The sequence below is a fragment of the Cebus imitator genome, unplaced genomic scaffold (genome assembly GCF_001604975.1).
Source record: "Cebus imitator isolate Cc_AM_T3 unplaced genomic scaffold, Cebus_imitator-1.0 Scaffold267, whole genome shotgun sequence".
Taxonomy (NCBI): domain Eukaryota; kingdom Metazoa; phylum Chordata; class Mammalia; order Primates; family Cebidae; genus Cebus; species Cebus imitator.
The window spans coordinates 3,516,281-3,541,565 of NW_016107582.1; the positions used below are offsets into that span (position 1 = coordinate 3,516,281).

Sequence of the window (25,285 nt, forward strand, 5' to 3'; positions counted from 1 at the left end):
ACCTGGCTTCAAATAGATTTAAATCAACAGGATATAAAAGGAGTCACCAGCTCTAATTCTATAGCATCTTTCTATGTCTTAAATAGGACCTTACTGGGTCAAGAAGTTATTCATGCTCCTCTAAAAAAAGCTGCCTAGTTACTCCTCAGCAACAAGAAGGCCTGTCAAATCAGGTACTGGCAGAGGAGAAGCAAAAAATTGTAAGCCTTCATATACATTGTGATCTTCAATCACTCCCTTTTCTCCAAAGTTCCGCAGTGGTTAGTTGCTTTTCCTCAAAGAAGCCGAAATGGTTGCTGTAGTAACTTTACAGTACAGAAATAATTTATGTTTTGTATAATTGTCCTTTTAAGTAAAAATATGTGTTTCCTGGGCCAGGCGCGGTAGCTCACAACTGTAATCCCAGCACTTTGGGAGGCTAAGGCGGGCGGATTGCTTGAGTTCAGGAGACATAGAGAAACTCCATCTCTACAAAAAAATTAAAAACTTAGCTGGGTGTGGTGGCCTGCGCCTGTAGGCCCAGCTACTTGGTAGGCTGAGGTGGGAGAATGCATTGAGCCTGGCAGGCCGAAGCTGAAGCGAGTGATGACTGCACCACTGCACCCCTGCCTGGGCGACAGAGTGAGACCCTGTCTCAAAAAATAAAAGAGAAAAAAAAGTCTTTTCTAATGTCTGCATCTTTTTGTGTGTGTGAAATCAAATGACAGAATATCATTTCTTTACAAATGACCTTTGGCTATTGTACAAATCTGTCCTTTGGATTTCTTGCCCACTCAGAACAGATGTGTTCTGCCAAACCACATCACATTCTGGTTCAAACAGAATGAATCTGAGAAAATTCTAAATCACATGTGAATAAACTGCAATGTCAATTTATATCTCCAGTAAAATTTGGAAACCATTGTATATCCTATGTGCTCTGCTATGAACACCTGAACACCTGGAGGCTGGGTGACATATCTTAAGTGCCAGTGAATAGCACAGAACCTAGAACTTACATTAAATGAATTAATCTAGAAAATTTTCAACCTGAGAAATTTCTTGGGTCACAGATGAAATTTTTCTTTTTCTTTCTTTTTTTTTTGCATTTCCTCATTTATAAAAGTGATGTAGCAGCTCTGCCTATCAATGTTTTCTGATGAAATCAATACATATACTTATCAGTCAATCAATCAACTAATTAATCCACTTTTGTCTCTCCTCTTTGTTTCCTCTTCTGAAGCATCTGGCAAATCTGGGCCTCATGGTTTTATAGATTCCATGGCCTTGATAAAATTGAGACTTGGGAAATGATCAAGTAGGGTAAAGACCTAGGTCCACCCCTAATACGGATCCCAGGAAGAAAGGGAAAAGAGAAGTTAATGAACCTCTTTTGACCCCCAGGAATACTTTACTTACTCTTTAATTTTTGTGAGTGACTATATTGCAAAGCTGGGAGAGTGTGAAAGGCGGCTCAGGCTTTTCCATCAAATCTATGTTACATCATCAGCCATAGCCTGGGCCTTCTCACCTTTGGCCCCTTGCCAAGAGAAGACAGGAGGTCAGATTTTGGAGAAGAGGGTAAGCAATACACGTTCATTTTCTTACTCTAGGCAAAACAGAAGTATTTACAATGCAATCATCCGTTGTGACAAACACTTTTGGAAACTCATCAATCTCTAATTCAAGAGCCAAAAAGCCTCCTTTGGTGAGATGATTACGCTTAGTTCAGAACCCATGAAAGCCACAACTAGTGAGACATTGCTTTCTTTAAACAAATTGGTTTCAAATGTAGAACAACTTGTGCTTTGAAAACTTACGAGGGCTCCTCTGACACAGCAGCTCCTTCTTCTAGCTCTTGAGCTTGTTTGAACCATGGCAACTTGGCCTCAACTGGAAGTTTCTCTGAGAATTCAGAATTCATACACATAGAAGAGGTTAGAACCAATCTGGGATTTTAGGAAAATTCCTTTTTCTCCTTACCAAGAAGTTACCATGTTGACCAACACGAATAATAAGTTTTTAGGTAAATTGCTGCCTCTGATGGTGGTTATATCAAGAAAAATAAAATCAAATTTAAAAATGTTTAATAATACTAGTTTCCTCTTTATTATGATGAAGAGCAAAGGGAAGTCTGATGATTATGAAAGTTGTAAGTGTAGGAGCACTAGCTCAATATGCATATAAAGAATCATCCAAGTATCTTTTCACTATTTCCTCTTGAAAAGATAGAGCAGCATTTACTTTGGAAAACAAAGTACAATCAATTCTATTGTGATACTTTAATAAATTCTAACTTTCTTTTTTGCCTTTTAGCTAGGTGTGATCTATGTCACATTGACAAAAACAAACTCTGTCACTCTGAAATTCACAAAACATTGCTTTAGATATCTGACTCATTCAACACTACCCCAAGGCTCGCTGACAATTGGAATATGTGCAAGTGAGGTTCATAACCCATAATTTGACTTATTTCACCTATTTGTCTAGCTTTGGCCAAGCAATTCAGAACAAGCTTTCTAGTTAACTACTGGGAAAAAAGTTGTGGAGAAAAATGAAGAGGGAGGTTATAACTGCTCCCACAGAAGTAACTGCCAAGATTCCCATTCTAGCATATTTATTAGGTTCATTTATGGGCATATTTGCCTTTATAGTATGAGCCAATGATGCTCTATCACCATTTTATAACATATAATTGCAAAGATGAAAGAAGTATGTCTATATACATATGCAACATAGAATTATATGGTATTTTAATAATGTGTAGAGAGCCAGGCTCACTCCTTAGTTGTGAAAATCAAGATTTTATTCTTGATAGTTAACCGTAAACTGCTTTTCTTTCTCTGAAGTGGCTTGAAGATAAAGCTAATAAACAATTGACGATTTTAAGTTAGGGCCATCACTTCTTGTTCTCTATGTGCAGCAATTGTTTATAGTCAAAAAACAAGGCAAGTAAGAAATGTAAAACCACCAAAGCCAAAAGGATTTGCTAACCTTTGAAAACAGCAGCACAGTACCTATACATACATCATTTTACAACTCCTCCATCTACCCCAGTAAATGACTCAGTCAGCAGGGTGCGGTGGCTCACGCCTCTAATTCTAGCACTTCGGGAGGCCGAGGCGGGTGGATTGCCTGAGCTCGGGAGTTTGAGACCAGCCTGGGCAACACAGTGAAACCCTGTCTCTACTAAAACAAATACAAAAAATTGGCCAAGTATGGCGGCGTGTGCCTGTAGTCCCAGCTACTCAGGAGGCTGTGGCAGGAGGATTGCTAGGACCCGAGAGGCAGAGGTTGCAGTGAGCCAAGATGGTGCCACTGCACTCCAGCCTGGGTGACAGAGACTTCGTCTCAAAAAAAAAAAAAAAAAAAAAAGACAGTAAACGAAGCTGTCTCTCTCTGTCTTTCAGTGAGGAAGCATTCAGTTTGGCTCTAACAGTAGTCTTGAAATACTTTGTTGTTTTGAACTAAATCCTGTCAGGTGCACCTGTGACAACCTCCTCCTCTAGTTGAGAATGCTAATGACAGGAGTTACAAGTAACTTACTATAGTTGGAAGTTACTATATTCCAGGCAGCAGGTTAACAACACTGTTTATGTTATATCTCATTTAACCTTCACATGTTCTCTGATTTAGATACTACAATTAATCCCACTTTACAGAGGAAGAAACCAAGGCTTTGACAAAGGTACATTTATTAAAATTAATCTGGATTTCTGTTTTTCTTGGTTTCCTTTTATATCATTAATTTAGACTTTATGATGCCATTCAGTTGCTATTAAGGCCACTTCCAGTATAATAAAGAGCTACACTGTGACTGATTTTCAGAGAAATTTAATGGCTTAAAGAAATAAAGAAATGGGAGCCATATTTCATATTAAAAATGAAAGGAGGTTTATAATAAAGAGTTCTTTACTTCTGAATGGTTTGTGACTTTAGATTTTTCTATTCCATTGACACAGACAAGTAACAATACTTGTACAGAAATCAAATTCGTATTCTTTCTGAGATACCCAGTGTAATTATAAGAAGTCTGGCTTACTAACTACTTAGATCTACACTTTCCTAAAATTTCTTTTTTATAAATCATTGCAAAATCTATTAAATTCTGATATATTTTAAATTCAGTTCTGGAATTCAGTCTCATAGTAATGTTTTAATTTTCAATATAAAAAGCGAAAGTTTTCTGTTTCATCAATTTATAAGTATGTGACTTAATGTACTTCAGTCCTAGCAAAAGGGACATTCTTAGGTTCACTCCCTTGTTTTTCAAAGCAAGACATGTGGATAGTAAATCAAACATATTTCTAGAATAGCTGGTCTCCCTTTAAGCAGTTACATCTGTATTCTCCAGCAATAGTCCTCAAACAACTTTATGACTTGGAAGGTAATTATATAAATAGATTTCTACATGTAGTGCTTAATACAATTTTGCAATCAAAACCATTTGAAAGATTCTTTAAAAGAATCAAGCTCCTTTAGTAGAGTTTAAGTTATGAAGAATTCTTACTAAGAATACTTGGGATACTTAAAAATATTCCATGGAGTTTAAAACAGCACTGAGGACACACAACAATGAACAGACTGGTAATAGAGCATCTGTCAAGTTACCTTTAGGCTTATAGCAGGGAGTGGGGATGATGCATTCCTCTTTTATGTGGGGCTTTGTTTTTGGGCTACAGCCTCCTGTGTGCATCCCTCGATGGTCAATGCAGAGGACCACACGGTATCTGAGGCCATGGCCACATGTCACCGTGCACTGGAAAGAGATTGCAAGAGAGAGGAGACTCGTAGGCAAAGACTTGTTTACTTTTCTTCACTTCCCACCTACAACTTTTAATCTAAGATTTCTTTTTTTTTTTTTCCACATGAGGACTCCTGGTAAATTTATACCACTTCTTACCAGTCATGGGATCTTTGTTCTATTTGGCTATTTGATGTGAAGCTTGCTGAAAAATTAAATCACTTTCAATTCTACAGCTTTGGATTAATCGGTCAGTAATCTTTAAGTACCCACTCTGTGCAAAGTCTCAAACCAAGCACCCAAAAGAAGAAAGGAGAAAAGAGACTGTAGAGCGTGCTTAATTTTGATTACCAGCACTGCATTTTATTTAGCTACTTTGCTAATGACTGCTACTTCCAAAAATATGGGAAATACCCCCACATGGATATTAAAATATTGAAACTGGGATTACAGCTAAATTACATTGCAGCATTGTCAATCTAGTTGATTACATTGAAAGGCAAAAATAACATTTCAAAGAACAGATTCAGTGACCAGATGCCTGATGTAGATTGCACCTCTCATGGTTCCCCATGTCTGGTAGCATGTCTAGATGTAGAAAATGTCGCAGCTCTAATCTGCTGCCACAAAGCCATGGGGCTCAGTGAAGAGGCTTTTGTCATTTCTGAGGCTGAGGGCACGATGGTTTATTTGATCTTTCTATTTCCTTTGCCATTGTCTTTTCTGCATTAGCAGTCAGGAAACCCTGAATGACATTTTATGTTTAATTAAAACAGGTTTCCTAACATCTGTAATTTTTTTTGTTTTAATTATCTTATTTCATTCCAATTTTAATTTTTGTGCTACTCTCATTTCATCTTCCCCCCTCCTCCAATGACTCATATACACAGTTTTAATATTAATCCACTTAGACTATTTTGGATACAAAGCATAATACATAAAAAATGAAATCAAACTTCTGCTCTACTGAGCTCTATCATCAAAGCAGCTTTCACAGACTCAGAATCAGTCATTCAGCCTCAATTACTCTTGAAAGGCAGTTGCTTCCCCTTGCCATTTGAGGGAACATTATCTGGGGAACAATAGAGGCTTCTTGAAGAAACTTGAAGAAAGACATTTTAAAAAAAACATCATTTACTTTTGGTCATGCTGGATTTGGGGCATTCCTACTCCAGGAGCTAAGCTGGTAGGCTTCTAGACACCTCAAGAAGAGTGTGGAGCTGCACAGGGAACCCGGAGGGGCCATGATGATGAGAGGGAAGAGTGGACTTACTCTCCTAATGAACAAAGAAAGAAGGCACAGTTACCGGAGACCACTCCTGTGCCAGCCATTTAGGGCAGTCAAAAATGTTGCAGGGCTGCGCGATGGGCATCTTAGGGGTGTACATGCATTTCCACTCTTCCACTGAAGTGACATGCCCCTGGATGTCCTCCTCCACACAGGAAACTGCCCGGCTCTGGATGCCCCCCCCACACGAGGAGGAGCACGCGGTCCATGGGGTGGCCTCCCACCTACAGAAGCAAGGGGAGTCATCAGGGCAGACAGGCACATTGCTAAGTCTCCTCAGTGACCAGTCGACCAACCCATTTCCCGTGCCTATTGGTATAATCAGGTTCTGAGAGGCTAAGGTGCAGAGAACCAAAAGCCATCTATTGCCTGAAATCTGAAGAGCAAGAGAGAAGGATTCAATGTTGGCAAAAGGGCTCTGTAAACTGTGATGCTCTACACAAATGTAAGCCATTACAGTCTTGAGAGCTGTCCATAAAGATGTCTGTGCTATCTGCAACCTACTCAGAAGATATAGGATATAGTTCTGTCCTTCTCCCATAGTTTCAAGGTACATATATATAAAATTTATTTTCATTAAACCATTAAGTATCCATCACAAGACTAAAGTTGTATACTCAGTTAACACTAATAGTTTGCACCTGCTGATACTTATTATTTTCAATGTAATACTTATGTTTTTTTTAAAGAACATATTATGAGGAGAAGCTCATAAAAGATAGGTAAACAAAAGGCTCTCTCCTTTGCTTCTGCAATCATCAGCTTTGGGGCTACGTAGATTCAGCACAATTCTGATGTTCAAACTGTACTATCATTAAGCTGAGGAGCCAAAGTGTTTATCTACGTATTCCCTAAATGTTGCGGGATACTGGTAGTTAGAGTTCCTCCAGTAAAGAACTCTTGGAACTGTGAAGAGGTTTGGTTTTGGTTGGAAGGCTAATGGCATCTGAATCTAGACATATAATTAAGTAAGGTAGAAAATAACAATATTGTCAATAATATTTAAGAGACTTCCACTGATTTTTGTTTTCAGAGCTTTACACAGCTCTGAAGCATTAGGTCCCAGATGCAGAGAGATATCTTTGCCATATTCTTTTCTCTCCTCCTGTAGATTTAGAGAACGTAGAATTTCTAAAAACAGAAACATGGGGACTGAGTGAGTTGAGCTTGTCTTTTTTGCATATATTCTGCTTATTGATGAGAATTGCTACGGAGATTTAAGATTTCTCTTAGAATTATGAGAAATATAATTTTAATGAGAGAAACAAAATGTCACCGAGTTGATCCATTTGAATAGTTAAAATTTTTAAATATTGCAGAGGCACACCATTGAGACATTAATTATTCTGTAAGCAGGTTTCTGTGTACATTGTGAGCCTGATTTCTCTTCTGCATGAGCCTGAATCATGTGTTTTTTTCTAGTTACAAAGGGCTTTCCTTCACATTTTCTCTGCACTGTTCAAGTTTAGGGAACAACTGTTATCTCCACTGCCAAAAGTCAAGACGTGCTGCCAAATATAATATTTTCCTATGTGTATTTCCCCCGGAGATATGTAAGAAAATGTCATTATGGGGAAACTGAGGCCCTCTGTTTGGCCCTTGGGAGACCTTCTGATCTCCTTCAAGAGAATAAAGTAGTTTTGTAGAGAGTTTCTCTTCCCAATGGGTAAGACCAATTCTCCTTAGTCTCCACGTAAATCTCTGGAGGGCTTCCTTCTGGAGGTGAATAACAGGCCTGATTCAGATTAAAGTTGGGTTGAATACATAAGTATATATTCACAATAGATTTGATCTGACAGTGAAGTAGGAATATGTTTTTAAATGTACATTTAATCACTTAGAATATTAAGATGCCATAAAAGAGCACAGTTTCTAATTGGTACTCTAAAATTCCTAAGCTTGACCCTATTAAAGGGAGAGTGATTAAGTTCTGTCTCAGCACTTGGACCTAACTATAGTAGAATTTCACAAATAGCAATAAGTATCTTTTTCAATATCAGTGATCATAGAAAGACAAATGAGGCTAATATTATTCCAAAAATGTATACTATGGTTCCAGCATACAGCTACAGTTATATGTGTAGAAAATTATCATGTGAATCCTTATATAAGCATAGGGTTATGTGGAATCTTGAAGCAAAACACGTCTGTGTGTTTTAAAGAAAGCATAACAAAAGCTGAGAGAGAGCATGTCAGGAGATCTGAAGATGGTAATCAGGTAAGTGCTCAGAATAAAAATGACATATCCAAGAGTCTTATCCTGGAGAACACTGAATAAATTTATGTATCATTTAAACTCTTTTGGTTTTTAATTTTTTTAAACACACAGTGTGTTTAAGAAATTCTTAAATTAAGCAGGATGCAGCAGAGTGGCATATATTAATTATAAATCAAGATAATTATTCAGACTACATTCTCATATTACATCTGGATATGTGTTATAGTCAAAGACTGAAAGCAGGAAAGAATAAGCTAAAATATATTCATTGTTTTATATCTATACTTGTGTTCTTAACCCCATTTAAATAATTTAATTTGCCTTGATCAGTGGGCAGCTGCCATTTGAGAACCACTTTTGAGCCTCCATTCTTCTTATGAATGAAAACGTAGTTGTAGAAATAGCTTCCATTTACTAAGATTTTGTCAATAAAGCTGAATATATAACTTTAGAACTAGTTCAGTGTTAGACATACAGGGGGTAAAAAATGTGATATACGGATATGCCAAGAGTATACACAAGGACAAAGTACAAACACCCAGGAGGATCATTTTAATATTCCATTGGAATTTGGGCATTTGGGGAAAATCCCAATCTATAAGAAATCAATTTTAACTGAATATAGGTATTAGTTATGACAGAGAAAGATAAACAACAGAGATCACAAATAAAACAGCAATCTAGGAATTGCCATTCCAGGAAAAACATACACTTGATGTTGCTTACTCCTGATGTCCAACTCTACCTTTATCTTGAAATAATGAAATGTATGGCTTTCATACAAACAGATACATATATTCTACGAACATTTATTTTACAGATACAGAAATTGAAACCAAATGAACTCTTGGTTCAGTTAAATTAATCTTTTGGTATTTTAATTAAATTTTTTTCAAGGACAAGAGTTCTGGATTCAACCAGAAAAATAATACATCAGGAACATTCTAAAGCCATTTATTGTCTTTATCAGTATAGTCACAGGAAAGTAGGAGGGAGCTGACTAATGACATAGCCACATAGCGAAATAATTTAAAATAACAAGAAAATCAACAAGTATATCTAGTACAAGTCAAATTCGTTTCCTATATGTGATCATTAGGTGAAAGCCAGTCACTAGACATATTTAAGTAGATACTGGATGACAACTTTCATTTGTATATATGTCTTTTATAAACATTGATAGATGTGTATATAAATGGGCAAATATGTATGCATTGAATAGATGAATGCATATTTGTATAAATACATATGTTAACGTTTCTGTGGTCTATGGCTGTGATTGTTGGGGAAGGAATGGGAGAATGAAGCATCAATGGGGAGCTGCACTAGATGACTTTGAGGGACCTCCATCTGGATTCTAATTCATTAGGTATTTGGAGATTTTTCCATTAAACTTTTACAGCTCAAAATAAAATTATTTTCTGGGTTTGGTTTAGTTTGAATGGAGCAGGCTACTGTAGATTACTCCAAACAATTATGATCAGATTTAAACCTTTGGTTCTAAATAGCAGCTGATTCCCACAAGGGCCAAATAAGCAAAGAAAATAGAGCATAGGTCTACTTCAATCCCAGTTCTAATTTCTGCTATCTGTGGAGCTGTTTCCAATGTGGCAGGCGATACACTCAGTAGCTAGTACATTTTTCAGCTTCTCCAGTTTTCATATGAATATATTATAAAGAGAACAATTTCTTTTAAAAGTTCTTGGCTTACTTTCATGATTTTTAGAAGTTTTTAAAAGTACTGTACTTTAAAAAAGCAATGCAGCACATTGGATTTTGTTTAGAAAAAACAGCCCCCAAAATGTTCTGAATAATAAGAATATAAAAAATTGCCTTTTGGGCTTAATTACAATTTCTTTGAAATAAAAAGTGGACATTTAAAGCCCATATGCAGAATAACATCACATCTGGAAGTCCATGTTAGTGGTAGTGCAATAATACTTTAGGCAGTGTTTGTTTAACAGTTAGCAACAGTGCTTTAATGACTAGGGTCCTACTGAGAGGAAAAATAGAAAAGGACAAAGGGAGAGAAAGCAAGACATAACAGAAACCCGTACACTATCTAATCACAGTGAATTACCGTGTTCGCTCCAGTGTAATATGATTCTACCTTAAAATAGTTTTTGAACGATAAGCTTACAGTCTGAACAGGCTAGTATTAGTCAAAAGCAGAATTCAGCATGGATTGCAAAATATACCATCTACCATCTTAAAAACACAGAATTTCTCTATGTATACCTTTAAATATAGATAAGCAGCAGCAGACTAATTTGCTAATTCTAACATCAGGATGATTGATTTACGTACCGAGGAAGGGGATGGTAGAGGTCATAAGGCATGATCTGCTTGTATCCGTCACTGTTAGGAACAATAATGCCAACCCTCTGAGTAGAAGGTACACACAATAAAATAAACACTAAATGATTACATTATACAGATTTTTAATACAAATGCAAAATAACATTAATAAACTGTATCTGAAAAACAACACTAAAACAGTTTATCTTTATGCCAGCATATGCTTTACGATGGGGTGAGTTCTTTAAAAGGGCACCATTTACTATAATTAGTTCTCTGATCCAAGCAGGAAATACCACTGCAAAGGGTGGTGGCAAGAAAACTTGGCACCTCATCATTAACTATGACACAATAAGCTTGTAAATGTTCTTTAATCCCCAAATAATACATCCTGTGAGGTCATTATTATTATCATCATTATTCATGTTACTTCCAGATGCTCACCAAGCAGTTACAGTAACTGTCTCACTTCTGATGAAAGAGAGAGCTATTAAAGCAGGAGAATATGTACCTCAAAACTGACAATACTATGTGACTGCATTAGCAAACAGGTTTCTTCTCTTGGCAGATCGAGGGAATTCACTAATACCTGGAAAGTAGCCACTGGGGTATTTTATAAGGGGAGGGGGAAACTACTGAACATAGCAGGCAACTACTAGCAAAGGCAAATTTCCTACCAAAATAAAGGTAGGCAGTTAAAATGAGATAGTGTGAAAAGTTTTTTTTCATTGAAATTCATTTCCTGACAACTTCTCATACACTTCTTCCATTATAGTCAAAATGTATTCATTTGTTTTTTGTTTTTTTTTTTTTTTGCCTAAAAAATATTATACAGTGTTAACTGCTATTGCAGTGATTGCCATGGCTTGTTAGTACCTCTAGGGCCCTGGGAAACCTGTGAGGTTTAGAGACAGAGTGGATGCTCAGGGTCCACAAGACATATCACAGGCTGTGTGGAGGTTCTTGGAGGCCTTTAGGGTGTCAATAAACTACTCTAACCCACTTCACTGATTTCAACTAAAGTCTCCAATTGGTAAGACTGGTGGGTCCCTGCGGAGGCCTAGTTTTCTGGTTTGCAGAGGACTAATGATTCATGGGTTTTGGATAAGACCGCTAGTGCAACAGCACCTTCATCAAGAGTGGGAGATGGTGATGCACAGATGCAGAGCATGGGAGCGCCTCAGTGGAAGATGCTTACGCTGCAACTGATAAATGACAGAATGGCCCTCTTTGGGGTATTGAAGGGACTCATGTATTCTATCTGTGCCTCTGGGATAGATGGATGTGTATATATTTATACATCTATATATCTTTACATTCAATATAAATGAAGACTTCCATTTTCACCCATTCCCCCGATACAGGATGATATAGTAGGTTTATAAAATACGGCTAGCAAACCCACGTGTTTGGGTAGAAAGAGTGAGCTATGAGTGTGGATCACAAAGATTAAAATTGCACTGGCTGGAGATGATGAAAAGTAAGGAGATGGAGAGGGATAAAGGGGCCTGCATAGTTTCTGAAGAAGTTACTGAAAGGTAGGGGGATACATGAGAGAAGTCCAATCTTGTTTTTTAAAAAATGGGAAACAAAGCGATTAAGATGGCTATCTATTCCCAGGAGAGAAGGTCATTGGAGTACTAACTTATTTAGTTTACGTGATCAAATTTTCTGTATTTATTTGTGTAAGCTCTTTATACTCATTTGTGTGACAAAATTTTCATGATGTGTGTGTGTGTTTGTGTGTGTGTGTATTAACCTTCAGTAACAATGTATAAGAAATGGGGGCTGGGCACGGTGGCTCACGCCTGTATTCCCAGCACTTTAGGAGGCCGAGGCCGGGGGATCACGAGGTCAAGAGATCAAGACCATCCTGGTCAACATGGTGAAACCCCTTCTCTACTAAAAAATACAAAAATTAGCTGCGCATGGTGGCATGTGCCTGTAGTCCCCAGCTACTTGGGAGGCTGAGGCAGGAGAATTGCTTGAACCCAGGAGGCAGATTGCAGTGAGCTGAGACTGTGCCACTGCACTCCAGCCTGGAGCCTGGAAACAAAGCGAGACTCTGTCTCAAAAAAAAAAGAAAAAGAAATGGGATGCTGCCTTTTGGCAATGTTCACAATCCCACTGTTCTTTACACAAGGATGAAATGAACAGCTCTTAAACTTTTCTTTTTTTTTTGAATTAAATGTCCTATTCTTTTCTACTTTCTTCTGACAGATAAGAAATCAGGTGAAAGCTTAATCCTTCCTTTTGTTAGAATAATTCTAACATCTAGTAAGAATTATTCTTACATCTAGTAACAAAGGGACTTTTTTTTCTAAAAGGACTATGTTTTAAAGAACACCAATCATCTTCCACAGTCCTTCTAGGAAGTTTGTACATACACTGTTATCTAATAGCAGTCGATTAAGTAATACGTCAAATTGATTTTGAAGTTCTATTTTACCTTCTCTGGTATCTTTATTCATGCTACATCAATTTCTAAATGTAGAAATGCCTACCATTGATTTCTCTCCTGAAAAAATTTATGGCTGTAATTTGTCATCTTCAACATTAGAATAAACAGTTGCAGATGTGTCAACTGATTTATCAGCTGATGATATTTAAAATGGAGACAGTAACACTGAAGGAGACAAGCTGAAGTGAAGGAGAATAAAAGGGAGAGTGTACAGAATTCAAGATGTTGAGCTTTGCTTTGGGCCGATTTAGAAATTATGTTTTTGTTTGAACAAGGAGCTTGAAACCTGGATTCAGCAAAACTATAGCTATATTTGTCTTTCTATGACATGGGTCATGGTGAAGACTCATAAAATGACTCTATAGCACCTGTGAAAACAGAAAGATATCAAAACAATGGTGCTCTGTCCAGTCCTGCTAATGCATATTCGTGTGCATGGGCTCAGCTCATTCTCGGGTTCATGCCATGGCCCGAGCCTTTCACTACATCATCACGGGGGAAAGCAAGCTTGCCTAAAGTTAACTTCCAATTGCTTACTTATTGCTTACTTTTTTTCTTAGGCAAAATGTGCATCATAAATAATGATGAAAAAGGCTGTAATTTAGGAACTTTAAGAAGTTCTCCCCATGTTTAGGTCTTGATATGGGTATGTGTGCATGTATGCATGCATTCAGACATGCATCTGAATAGGTGGGGACTGGTGAAGGAGGCTAAAATGATTTAAAAAAAAAACAACCACAAAGGGAAAAGATAGAAGAAACAGTTGGCTTGGGAGCAAAACTCATTCTGCACTGCCTTCACTATACTGACCACCACGCATGCACTTCTTACATCGTTTCTCTTATATTGGGTAGTAACATGACTCCATCTAACATCCCCATCATCAGGGGTTGTGGTGGTAACAGGAGAAGGTGAGCATGAGAAAGTGATCATTCTGGCGTAATGTGGTATAAGAAGAAAAGGCATCCCACCTCTTCCTCTCAAAATACACACCTTACTGAATTGTCCGATGACAATTCACGAGAATGACTCAGTGTTATGACAAGTTCATATAATGAAACACTATGCGGCACAGGAACATAATGCTTTTTAATCATTTTTAATGACATGGAAAAATGTTCAAATGTAATATCAACTAATAATTGAATATGAAATAGAATGTATGATATGATCTATAATACTAAGAAAATATATAGATGGTATATACATCTATGCATTTTCATAATATATGTTTATGTGGCACATAGAATATACACATTTGTACACATGCATATACATGTACATACACATATATAAAAACTCACAGCAGTTACTTATTTGTTTGGATTATGAGTACTTTTTGCTTTCTTTTTAAATGTTTTTCTATTTTCTAAGCTTTCTATAATATATTACCTTTTACAATCATAGCAATTAGAATATTCAAGTATGACAAAATTCAAATCAAAGAAAGCATAAGACAGAATCTTTGGAACTATGATGTAAGTGGATAAAATGAGGCCATCATCTCAAATTCCACGTGTCACTTCAAGATCATTGAGTCTGTGCAGAAGTAATCTAAGATGCTACTTTAGAACGGTGTGCCCAGTGTTGAAGAAAAGCCAAAATTTGGCTCACACTGCTCAGTCGTAGAATGTAACTACTGTGATACATCTCTCGCTACGAGAAAAATTAAAGTAGTTAACTCCACGGACACCTAATTTACTGGGGTGCTGTTCTTTTTACAATGAAAACGGGCTATATAGGGATCCTTTTATGGTTTCAAGGGTTTCTCTCAGCTAATCTCTCATGACCTCTTGCCTCTTCTCCGGAACTGCAAATCTTCATTTCTGATTTCCTGATAACTGGATGTGCTCTAGGCTTTTCAAGCTCAGTGCATCCCAGGCAATTCACTATTCGGTCCTGCTTCTTCTCTTGCGGTCATGACTACCATTCAGGTACAGCCACTGTCCTACCCACTGTACATTGGGGCTATCTTCACCACTCAGCTCTTCCAGTTGTCATCTCAACACCAGCAGTGTTTGCCAAGTAGATCTCCTCGTGACACAAGTTTGGGTGTTTTCACACCAGTTTCCTAACAGATCAATCCAGCCTACTCATTGCTGCCAAAGCACCTGATATTCCACTTCAGCATTTAGAAGACTTATGTGGTTCCATAATGCCCAGTGAAATTTATTAGTCAAATGCTACCTCTCCTAAATTCTTGCCTATTTTCTCTCTTAACATCTAGCCAGAAATTCTCTCTCTTTCTTCCCAACACGCCTAATACTAACTCCTCTCCGTACTTTTAACTGTATACTGTTGGCGCTCCGTATCCATGGGTCCTGCATCTGTGGATTCAACCATAGCGTGAAAATATTTGAAGAAAAAAATGGATGGTTGCATCTGTACTGAATATGTACAGACGTTTTCCCTCACAATTATTCCCTAAACATTGTAGTATAACAATTATTTACATATCATAAACCTTTCATAAGGTATACATGATCCAGAGATGATTTAAAGTACAACGAGGGTGTATATAGGTCCCTCGGTGTATATACCACTTTATATAAGGAAGGGACTTGAGCATCTGTGGCTGTTGGTATACGTGGAGGTGGGGATGGGGTGGGTCCTGGAATCCCCCATGGATACTAAAGCCAACTGTACTAACTATTGCACAAGTTTTTCTTTAGTTTATCACCATGAGGCAGAACCTGTATTGGTTCTTTATTGCATCTCTTAGGACAGTGCTCTGTACATAGGTGATTAGTCAATAATCACTGAGTGAAATTATGTTATCAGTGTACAGATGCAAAGGCAAGGAATGCAACTCCATCCAAAATTAAAACATAAAAGCAAAAACAAGGTTAAAACCTAGACAGGAAAGAAGGGAAAAAACTCCCACACTGCCACTGTTGTGCACATGTTCAGTCCCATGCCTTGCCTTTTGCTGGCCCTGCCATCTTAGAGAGAGAGAGCAGTCTGATGCAGAGACTGGCCTGGCAGTGTAGGAAGGCTGTCCAGGCAAGCAGGGGTGATTGGCTGATGGAAGCAGAGAAAGGACAGATTAGTGACAACCGTGTTTCTATCCTGCTTGGCTTACCTCTGTATCTCTTCATTGGCTATCTCCCAGAAATAACTCTGAAAGCTTTTAAAAAGATCGTCTCTTCTCTTTTTCTCATGTGTCTTTCAGATACCATGCTGCTTTGAACAACTCAGCCTGCCCTGGACAGTGTTGGGGCCCAGACTCTACTTGACTCATTTTTGTCTGTGCCATGGCACCAAGCACAGAAGCTTTTACAAAATAGGTGACTAGATTTTTAAAAAATGAATGAAATTATGTGTAGTAGAAAGGTCTCTGGTATAGAAAATGGTGGTCTATCTTCTCTGGAAAACCTCAGGGCAATGGAAACTAGCCTATTTCTAAGCAACAGTTTAGAAGAGGGCAGGAGAGAAGCAATAAAAGCTGGAAGAGATACAAGCACTTTGTTCTTTCATGAGTAGCAAAGCATGGAAGATCTGGCCATAATGAAGAAAAGGATCACCTGAGAGACTGGGCGTTGGAAGGACAGTACTCCTCTCTGCTATCTTCTTTCTATGTAACTTTGAGTACCTTACATCAACGTTTGGCCATCTGCAAAATCTTAGTCCTGGATGAGATCAGAAGTTTGAAGGTGAAGTAACAGTAGGTGCCTGGAAATCCATGCCACTGGACTCTATCTTAACTGCCCCTTCCCAGCGGCCGCTGAGGGCAGAACTCAGAGCTTAGTGGGCCACAGCTTGAAATCCGCTGAACTAAGATAATTCTCTCAAAATTTCTCCTCCTGTAACACTTCATGATTTCTTAAAACACAGAGAATTTCTCTAACATTTACAGAGGCAAATTGGGATTTAGCAAATCAGAAAATATTCTGTAATTAGGTCCCATTTAAAAAAAACCCATAAACTAAGCAGCAACATTCATTTATCTGGGCTTCCACTGGAACCAGATGAAAAGGAGTCTGCTTTGTACAAATCTGAAAACAGTTTTTTTGGACATAAATTCATTTTCTGTAATAAACTAAATACTAAAGAGTTTTAATATTTTGGGTCAAATCATCGAACACTTCCTCACATCTACATTTCTGGGGTTAAACATTCTTGGTATTAATGTATGTAATTTCTAAACTGCTTTTAAATAAGTGAGAGTAATATTTCCTTGGTCTTTGTTTACTTCTTTCTGCACTGACTGATTAAGCCATTGGTTGATTTGAGTAAACATTAGTATTTACACTTACAGGAAAGAGGCTTGCCTAACCTGAGTATGTGGTCAATTCAAACACCCAGACTTGGCACTGGTATGGTTAGCGGTTTTGTGCTCTGCTTGCTGTTCTATGTTGGGTTGGAACCAGGTCTCATAGGTTGGTGAAGGCATCGTGCAGAACAAGGACGACTGTGGGATTTGATGGCATGAAGGCTACACCAGGGATCAGGTTGCCTGCCTTCACGTAGCATAGGAGATGCTGTGGTACTGGGAGAACTTAGATCCACATCCCAGCTTGCTTTTGCCAAGTGGCCCTAACACTTAACCTCTTTGAGCTTCAATTTTTTTTCATCTGTAAAATATAGGTGACAACACCTGGCCTGCTAACCTAGGGATTGTAAAACTAAATAAGATAATGGATGTGAAGGCACCTTATAAACTTCAAACAGAAGTGACATTGGGTTAGTTGTTTTACCAGTCTGTGTCTCAGTTTAATCATGATAGCTGATGTTTGGTGAGGGCTTGGCACCTCACTAAGGGCTTTACATATGTTATCTCATGATTTCTCACAGTTACTCTCTGACAGGAATATTTATTTTACAGATGGCAAAACTCAGGCCTAGATAAGAAGTTACTTAGCTAGTAAAGTCTTGTGGCTATAAACTGACCGACTGAAGTTAAAAATCAGGATGGTAACAATACCTACTCTATTAACTCACAGGCCTTAAGAATTACACAAATAATTACACTTTAAAAAACGTTAAAATGTACTACAAGAAGTGATATTATTATTAGGGATGATCTGGCTTTGTAGAAAATTGAATTTCCAAGATAATTGAGTTATAGTTGATTATGTGATTGTCTGATGAGCGGTGTATGTATAAGCATGGGAAGGATATGATCATCCATTCTAAGAAGCACCCTAACTTTGCTTCATTTATCTCATTATGAATAATGCATGAATGTGGAAATGAGATTTTACGGGTATTTTTTTTCTTATTGTTTACTCATTAGCTGCACAAAATAGTATACTTAAATGAGGTTGATCAAAAGGTAAGAAGTTACTTTTCTAAATAATTTACTTACTGGAGTAAAACTAAAAGACCTTCGTAATTAAGAAAACATTTCATTATACTGTGATTGCTAAATAAGTTAACCATTTTCTTATCCTTACACTCAGCTTTTTTTGGAGACATGCCTGGCATAAATCCCATGTAAATTAAATGGCAATGTCTTATAGCTGGCAAAGCAGAGGTTATCAGACACTTGTTAACTGAGACTTCAGGAGCTGCCAATTATCTTAATTTCTTGTGATCATTATATTTTAAAAATCTGATAAATGTGATTTACTCTCCAGATCATATTTTCCTAGGACTTATAGCTCCTGTTGCTAAAACAATAGAGAACTATCTTTCTTTTTTCGAGACAGAGTCTCGCTCTGTTGCCAGGCGCCAGGCGCCAGGCTGCAGCGCAGTGGTGCGATCTCGGCTCACTGCAACCTCCACCTCCCGGGTTCAAGCAATTCTCCTGCCTCTGCCTCCTGAGTAGCTGGGACTACAGACATGCGCTATGACCCATATAAAATTCTAGAGTTCCCTCTTTTCCTTTCATGGGTGAGAAAGCCGACTTCTGGAGAGCTTAGGAGTTTCTCTGGGCTAACAGCAATATCATCAAAACCATGATCTTAGTCATTACAGCTGCTGCAGCTAACATTTATTAAGTGCTTATCATGAGTCAGGCACTCTGCTAAGCTCTTTAAGTGTATTATGTCATGTATTCCTCATGACAACTTTAAGAGGTAAGTATGGTTATTATCCTCACTTCACAGGATGAAAAATCTGAAGCTTAGTGGGAATAAGGAACTTGCCAAAGGCTACTCAACTAGTAAGCGACAGAGCCAGGGTCTCAAGCCAGGACGTTTCATGCCAAAGCTCCCACTCCTAAACATCAGGTTATACTGGCATTGACTAGTTGGTCATCAAGTTAGTGTGACAATCAGGTTTGTCACATGCCTACTACACATACTACTTGTTCTGATGCAGAGTATTTCTTTGTAGTTGCATTAAAATTTAATTCTGAGACTTTTTTGATTCCTGGCCAGAGATAGTTTATGCAATTTACTGTGAAACTAAGTGGAGATGGACAAAAAAAAAAAAAAAAGTCCCCTCGAACTTGCCAAGAATTGCTGCTTGGGGTATATACAAGTTTGGGCATTTGCTTAGGACTGCTGCTCTGAATTCTTTGAGGGAAGGGGGAATCTGGATGCAGTTTCAGCTAGAAACAGATTTGTTTGCTGACTGTGGCCATGATAGTGTGATGAGTGAGACCTTTTTTCACTTGTCCACCTCTTGCCAATGTAAGCCTCCTTCATTACTGCCTTGGAGGGCAAACTAAAGGTCTGTGCCAAAAAAAAAAAAAAAGAATCTGCAAAGGTGGTTCTCTGATTGTCTCACAAAGAGTAACCTGCACAATTTCCTCCAGACGGTCTTAACTGTCTTACCGTCTCACAGACTAAGCTATGTAAGGATAAACGTTGCATATTTTACATCTAAAACTGCTTTGAAAACATCAAGGTGTTTATCATCTGAATTCATACCATGGCTTTTTAGTTGTTGCTGAACCACAGAGTTATACTTTGAGGCTTTCTGGCCACATGGTGGACCTGACCTTTCACCCAAGAGGTAAAAATGCCACACATCACTGCATAAATTCCAAAAAAATTTCCCCTGGTGTAAGACAGAAGCTATGATTATAGCATGGCAGGCGTAAGAGAGGATTTTGCATTTGACCAGATTCTAAATGTCTTAGTCACATGGGAGAACACACAGAACATACTGTTAAATGTACGAAGCAGAAAACAAACATGCTGATCCCTGACATGCAGGAGGAGTATATCTCTGGGTCTCTGGGAAGGCCCGTTGGGACTACCAGTAGAACATGTAATATACTGTGTACAGAACATATGATGGGCTTAGTGATGTCATAGCTCTAAGCCACTAATGAAAATCCTTATTAATTTTAGCTAAAAGTCATTAAAGCTTTATACTTGACTTTCTCTTCGCTTCCCTTATAAGGATTAGGTTTTGGCTCCCTGTTTGAGACCACTTATGGCCAGGAAACAAAGTGTTTTAATATTTCAGAAAAATGACTGTGCAAATGACACCAGCAAAGAGCAACAAAGCCCTCTTGGGATGAAACTGCTGGGCAGCCAGCAAGGCTCAATTGTTGGTCTTATAGTCCAGTGGACTGAAATTCCTGCCTCAGTGCATGGTCGAATTACTATGTGTCATGGATATTCAGGCTTGCTTATAAAAGAATGAAAACCAAGAATGCCAAATTATTCAATTCCAAGTATCTACTGTATAAAGTATGATCTCAATTATGTTATGAGTTATAGACAAGGCTGGAAAGAAATCCAGCAAAAGCATTAACAGAGGTTATCTGCGGGCACTGGGGATTATTAGTGAATTTCACTGTTTTCATTATAGTCTTCTATCAACATTTCTAAGTTAGCATTTAGGATCAGCAAAAAAGCCATGAAAACATAAAAATTATTTTGAAGAGTATAGGCAAGATATCAACAATCTCTTCAGCCTCAAGAACTACTAGATGAATTAATCGACCACGATGGAAGCCAGTGGATGTTGTCGGTGAGTATAAGAAAGAGGAACAAAAAATGAGATGGGAAAGCAAAGAAAGAAGATGGTGGGAACGGAAGGAAAAGAAAATAAGAACCGAGAAATAGATGTGTGGAGTGAGATATTCTTGAGACCCCTCCATGCCACTCCCTGTATTGATTTGAAAAAATTCCTAGAAGTTGTTCATGTATTTAAAAAGCTGTTGTAAACTTCCCGAAACTAAAATAATGACTGATATTTACAGTCATGGAGTTTGAAGTTGGAAGGGGCCGTGGACACAATCACATGCAGTGACTCAGAAACATCCTGGTCATTGGGAGGCTTTACATTGTGTAAAAGACCAAAACATATAGACCCAATGCTGATGATATTTATGGCTCTAGTTGATTAGTTCAAATGTATGTTTACTTATTATAAAGCAAAATAATGAGAATAAGGAAGATAGTTTGGTAAACACAATGAGTGGTTATCAGGGATTATGGCTACTGGTGGCCGTATCTAGTTTATTTCTTCTTTGTTTTGGTATTAGATATGTAGTAATGAGAAAACTCTTATTATCACAGAGTGTGTTTGGTAATGAAAAGTGTTTTTACAGCTTACCTTGCAATCTTAGGATACTTATGTTTTCAACTAGACATAACCGAGGAACTTAATGATGAAGGCAAAAGCATTTACTTTGGTCGTACAACACTTATGCAATTGTTACAGTTTTATTTAAACAACTGTGGAACAACAGGTTCTGTGGGCACATTTTGAAAGCCACTAATTTAACAACAAATGGCCCTTTCTTCCAGGATTTCTTCGGTGAGAAAACAGAAGCCCAGAAGGGTGAATTAATAAATATAAGGTAATAGACTTAATTATTTGATGTGGTGTTTGCTGTCAATGGTACTTGCAAGCTTTGATAGGCAATAAAGTAGGCTATCTAACTGGGACTTTGCTTTAAAAAAATTTACTTTTTATATTTTATTTTTTTCCTTCCCTTTTCTTACAAGGGACTTTACTTATAAATGCTATAATAGGTAAAAATCCTAGTGTGATTCAGGAAAACTGAATAAATATCTCAGGGGCTAGATTTAATAAATCTCTTTTGAAATTAAAAATATGTGACTTTATACCAAGAATGTTGGTTTTACCTTTTGGGAATTTCTAAATTTGGACGCAAAGGTGTTGTTGAATGTCAACTGTTCACTCTTGATTTTACCATTAGATCAGGAAGCCTGGGTGAGAGAACAGCTCCCTGAGAGTTTGATTCTGCGATGTCTGATGGAAGAGCAGATCTATTTTACAGAGTCTCTTCTATCTACTTTTCTTAGATGATGACTCCTCATTTTCTCTTAGAATTCAGAAGAGTTGCTTTGCATACCCTTAGGTATGCAAAAGAGTTCAGTGCATTTCATGGTAATTCCTGAAGTATCTTAACCTCAGAGTAGCATACTTACATTTTCTGAAGCAGCTAGCCCTTAGACCTTTCCTACTGCTCAGTTTTGTCTAATTACTGCTTCAATAAAAAAATCAGCTTTGTCTAATTACTTCTTCAATAAAAAATCAGCTTCCTGACATTTGCCTCTTATTTTTTCTTTTTCCTTTTCTCACTTATCTTTCTTCGTGTGTTTTTTTAAATAGCCACCTGTCCCAACATTTATTCATGTGCTGTATTAAATGTTTAAAAATAACACAGGACATAGAAAAGGCATAAATTGCACAGGCAGACTTCTTTTATTGTAGCATGGCCTTTTGCTTGGGGTAATAAGAAATAGGCCAAAAATGTTTCTCCAACAGACAAGAGTGGGTAAAAGCCAGAGGCCAGAAAGAATGATTAAAGTCTTCTAACTGTAAACACTTCCTTCAAATTGTTAACAAAATGCTTTTGCTTCACACAACTCCCTTCCACGGCCATCTTTTAACTGGTGATTTTTTTCTTAGTGGGAAAAAGCTTTATAAAGTTGTGGGAACTGAAGCTCTAATTTCTCCTAGAAATACACGTACAAATTTTCATGGAAATGCGTAAAAGACTTTCAAGGTCTCTCTAGGGCTGACTTGACCTCTCTGAATTAGGATAACTATGCCTTTCCACACTGGTCTTCTTATTACAGGTATGCATAAAAAAGGGTAAGTAGAATAATTTTAAAATGAAATCAAATTGCATGGGTTATAACTGTCTTGGCTAAAAAACTTCAAACTCTTAAGATTTCCAAAATAAAGAAATCCAACCACAATTTCAACACCTTATTCAGTTTTTATATTGTATCCAATTTTTAATATATAATTTTCTGGTGTAATATGATGCTAAATTAAACTTTGCCTAAATTTTACACTTATAAAATATCTATTCTTTTTGTTCCTTTAATGAAAACCTGTTATTCTGAGTTCACTTTTATGAGGTAGGTAATATGGTTCCTATGAATTAATTAATAACAGTAATTTCATATCACAGGTAGAACTTAACATTCATAAATATAAATATAGAAGAGTACAGAAACATACTCCTTAAGGAACTAATGGCAGAAAACAAAAACTAAAATTGCATTGCTTATAACCTTAAAATAGAATGATTTACATCAACATTGCCCAAGTCATATTTTAATGAGTTGAAGCTTTTTTTTTATGCATACATAATTAGTATACTATGATTTTTAAAAAATAACATTGAGGTGTTTCTCAAAAATCCAAGGAGTTTGAAAATGAATCTTTATCATTTGGTATTCATGACTGCTTTTGTAGGGGGAGGCTTTTCTTACATTTTCTCTTATAAGTTGCAGATGAATAAGTTACTTTATACTAAAGAGAATCACCAGCAAGTGTTGTGATTGCAAAGGCAAATGTTACACCCATGAAAAGATTCTTGACCTGAACTTCCATGACTACTCATCACCTGAGATATTTCATTCATCAGGCAGATGACCCTGCAAATAATCTGAGGGCTAATTGTGGTTTCCAAAAAGCAAATAATCATGTGTGAAAGTGTCAAGTGCCTATTTAAAGCTTCTAATTTAAAAGACCTTTTGAGAATCTGATTACTCAGAATAAGTTCTGCTTTCTCTTTAGCAAAGACTGAGTGTGTTCAAAGGCAGTAGAACTCTTCTAAGGTTGGTTTTGACTCTACGTAATCAGTGTGGACAGGCTAGAAGGGATCAGTTGTAGCCCTGAAATATGGTCTGCTCTGCTCATGTCCCTGATCAGGAACAGAGATAACATGGAAAAAATCCTGAGAATGTTGTGCCATCACATTGGTTGAGAACATTGGCTGGCCATGGTGGCTCATGCCTATAATTCCAGCACTTTGGGAGGCCAAGGAAGGTGGATTGACTGCGGTCAGGAGTTCGAGACCAGCCTGACCAACGTGGTGAAACCCCATCTCTACTAAATACACAAAAAATTAGCCAAGCGTGGTGGCAGGCACCTGTAATCCCAGCTACTCGGGGGGCTGAGGCAGGAGAATCGCTTCAGCCAGAAGGTGGAGATTGCAGTGAGCCAAGACTACACCACTGCACTCCAGCCTGGGTGACAGAAGGAGACTCCATCTCAAAAATAAAACAAAACAAAAACAAACAAGCAAAAAGAACGTTGAATGGTCCATTGGCCTGGACCTTGCTAAGAAAAGAAACAAGGAAGCAGGATGAAAGGAAATCAGAAGAGAGAATGATTCTGAAGAGCACGTCACCTGCTGCTTTATAAAAGCAAAGTCTATAGACTCTGAGATGGCCTTGCATAACAGCAAGAGCAAGGAGCATGGGTACTAAAAACACATGATTAGAAAGGGACACTGGACAGCAACACTTATTTATGTGTAATTTCATTTTATTTTTAATTAAAACATTTCATTTTAAGAAACTTATTTGGAACTTGAGTTATGTTTATGATAAATGAACTAGTAAATTTGACTGACCTGGCTGGACAAGGATCCAAGTTGCACTCCTGAAGCTTGGGTTTGGGTTTGATGTTCTCTGGATAATAGTGACAGTATTGGTCAGCAACCACGCGGTTGCTCCTCAGATCGTAGCACTCAGCCGATGTCAGCTGGTAACCTGTAGTATCAAACCATCCAGGCAATTTTAAACGTACATGCCAATGCAATATATTTCTTTATGCATTTTGGCCAGCTCACATCAATGGAAATTATTCCCCAATGCCTTAGTCATTTCCAGGAAAAAAGGCACATAATTGGAAGGCTCATTAATTTTTGCAGACCTCAAATACTGTGTTTTTCTCAAGTAATCCTCTCAAATCTTAATAATTAAATAATAATAAGGCTTGAATTGTATAAAAGTTCAGCCAGATAATAAGACTCTGTGGTAAGAACTGTTCTTTTTGTTACTTTTGTATAATCCAACCATATAATGCAGAATCCTCTATCCAAAAAAGACCATCAGTATTTACCCACCATCTTATACAAGAATGCTCAATTGTCTCCTTAGTACCTGGGGCACAAGGAAG

General features: G+C 37.6%; 1 protein-coding gene across 2 annotated transcripts in view; it reads right to left on the reverse strand.

Annotated features, from left to right (window-relative positions):
* Positions 1 to 25,285, reverse strand: part of ADAMTSL1 (ADAMTS like 1) — a 330,890-nt gene that overhangs the window by 223,514 nt on the left and 82,091 nt on the right. The window contains exons 6-10 of one of the 2 annotated variants that reach the window (XM_017500657.2): positions 24,738 to 24,876; positions 10,537 to 10,587; positions 6,031 to 6,235; positions 4,591 to 4,738; positions 1,800 to 1,884 (exon numbers count right to left, since the gene is read on the reverse strand). In XM_017500657.2, the coding sequence (XP_017356146.2) occupies positions 1,800 to 1,884; positions 4,591 to 4,738; positions 6,031 to 6,235; positions 10,537 to 10,587; positions 24,738 to 24,876 (628 nt within the window). The remainder of the gene's footprint in view (positions 1 to 1,799; positions 1,885 to 4,590; positions 4,739 to 6,030; positions 6,236 to 10,536; positions 10,588 to 24,737; positions 24,877 to 25,285) is intronic. The other variant, XM_017500658.2, reaches the window with a different exon arrangement.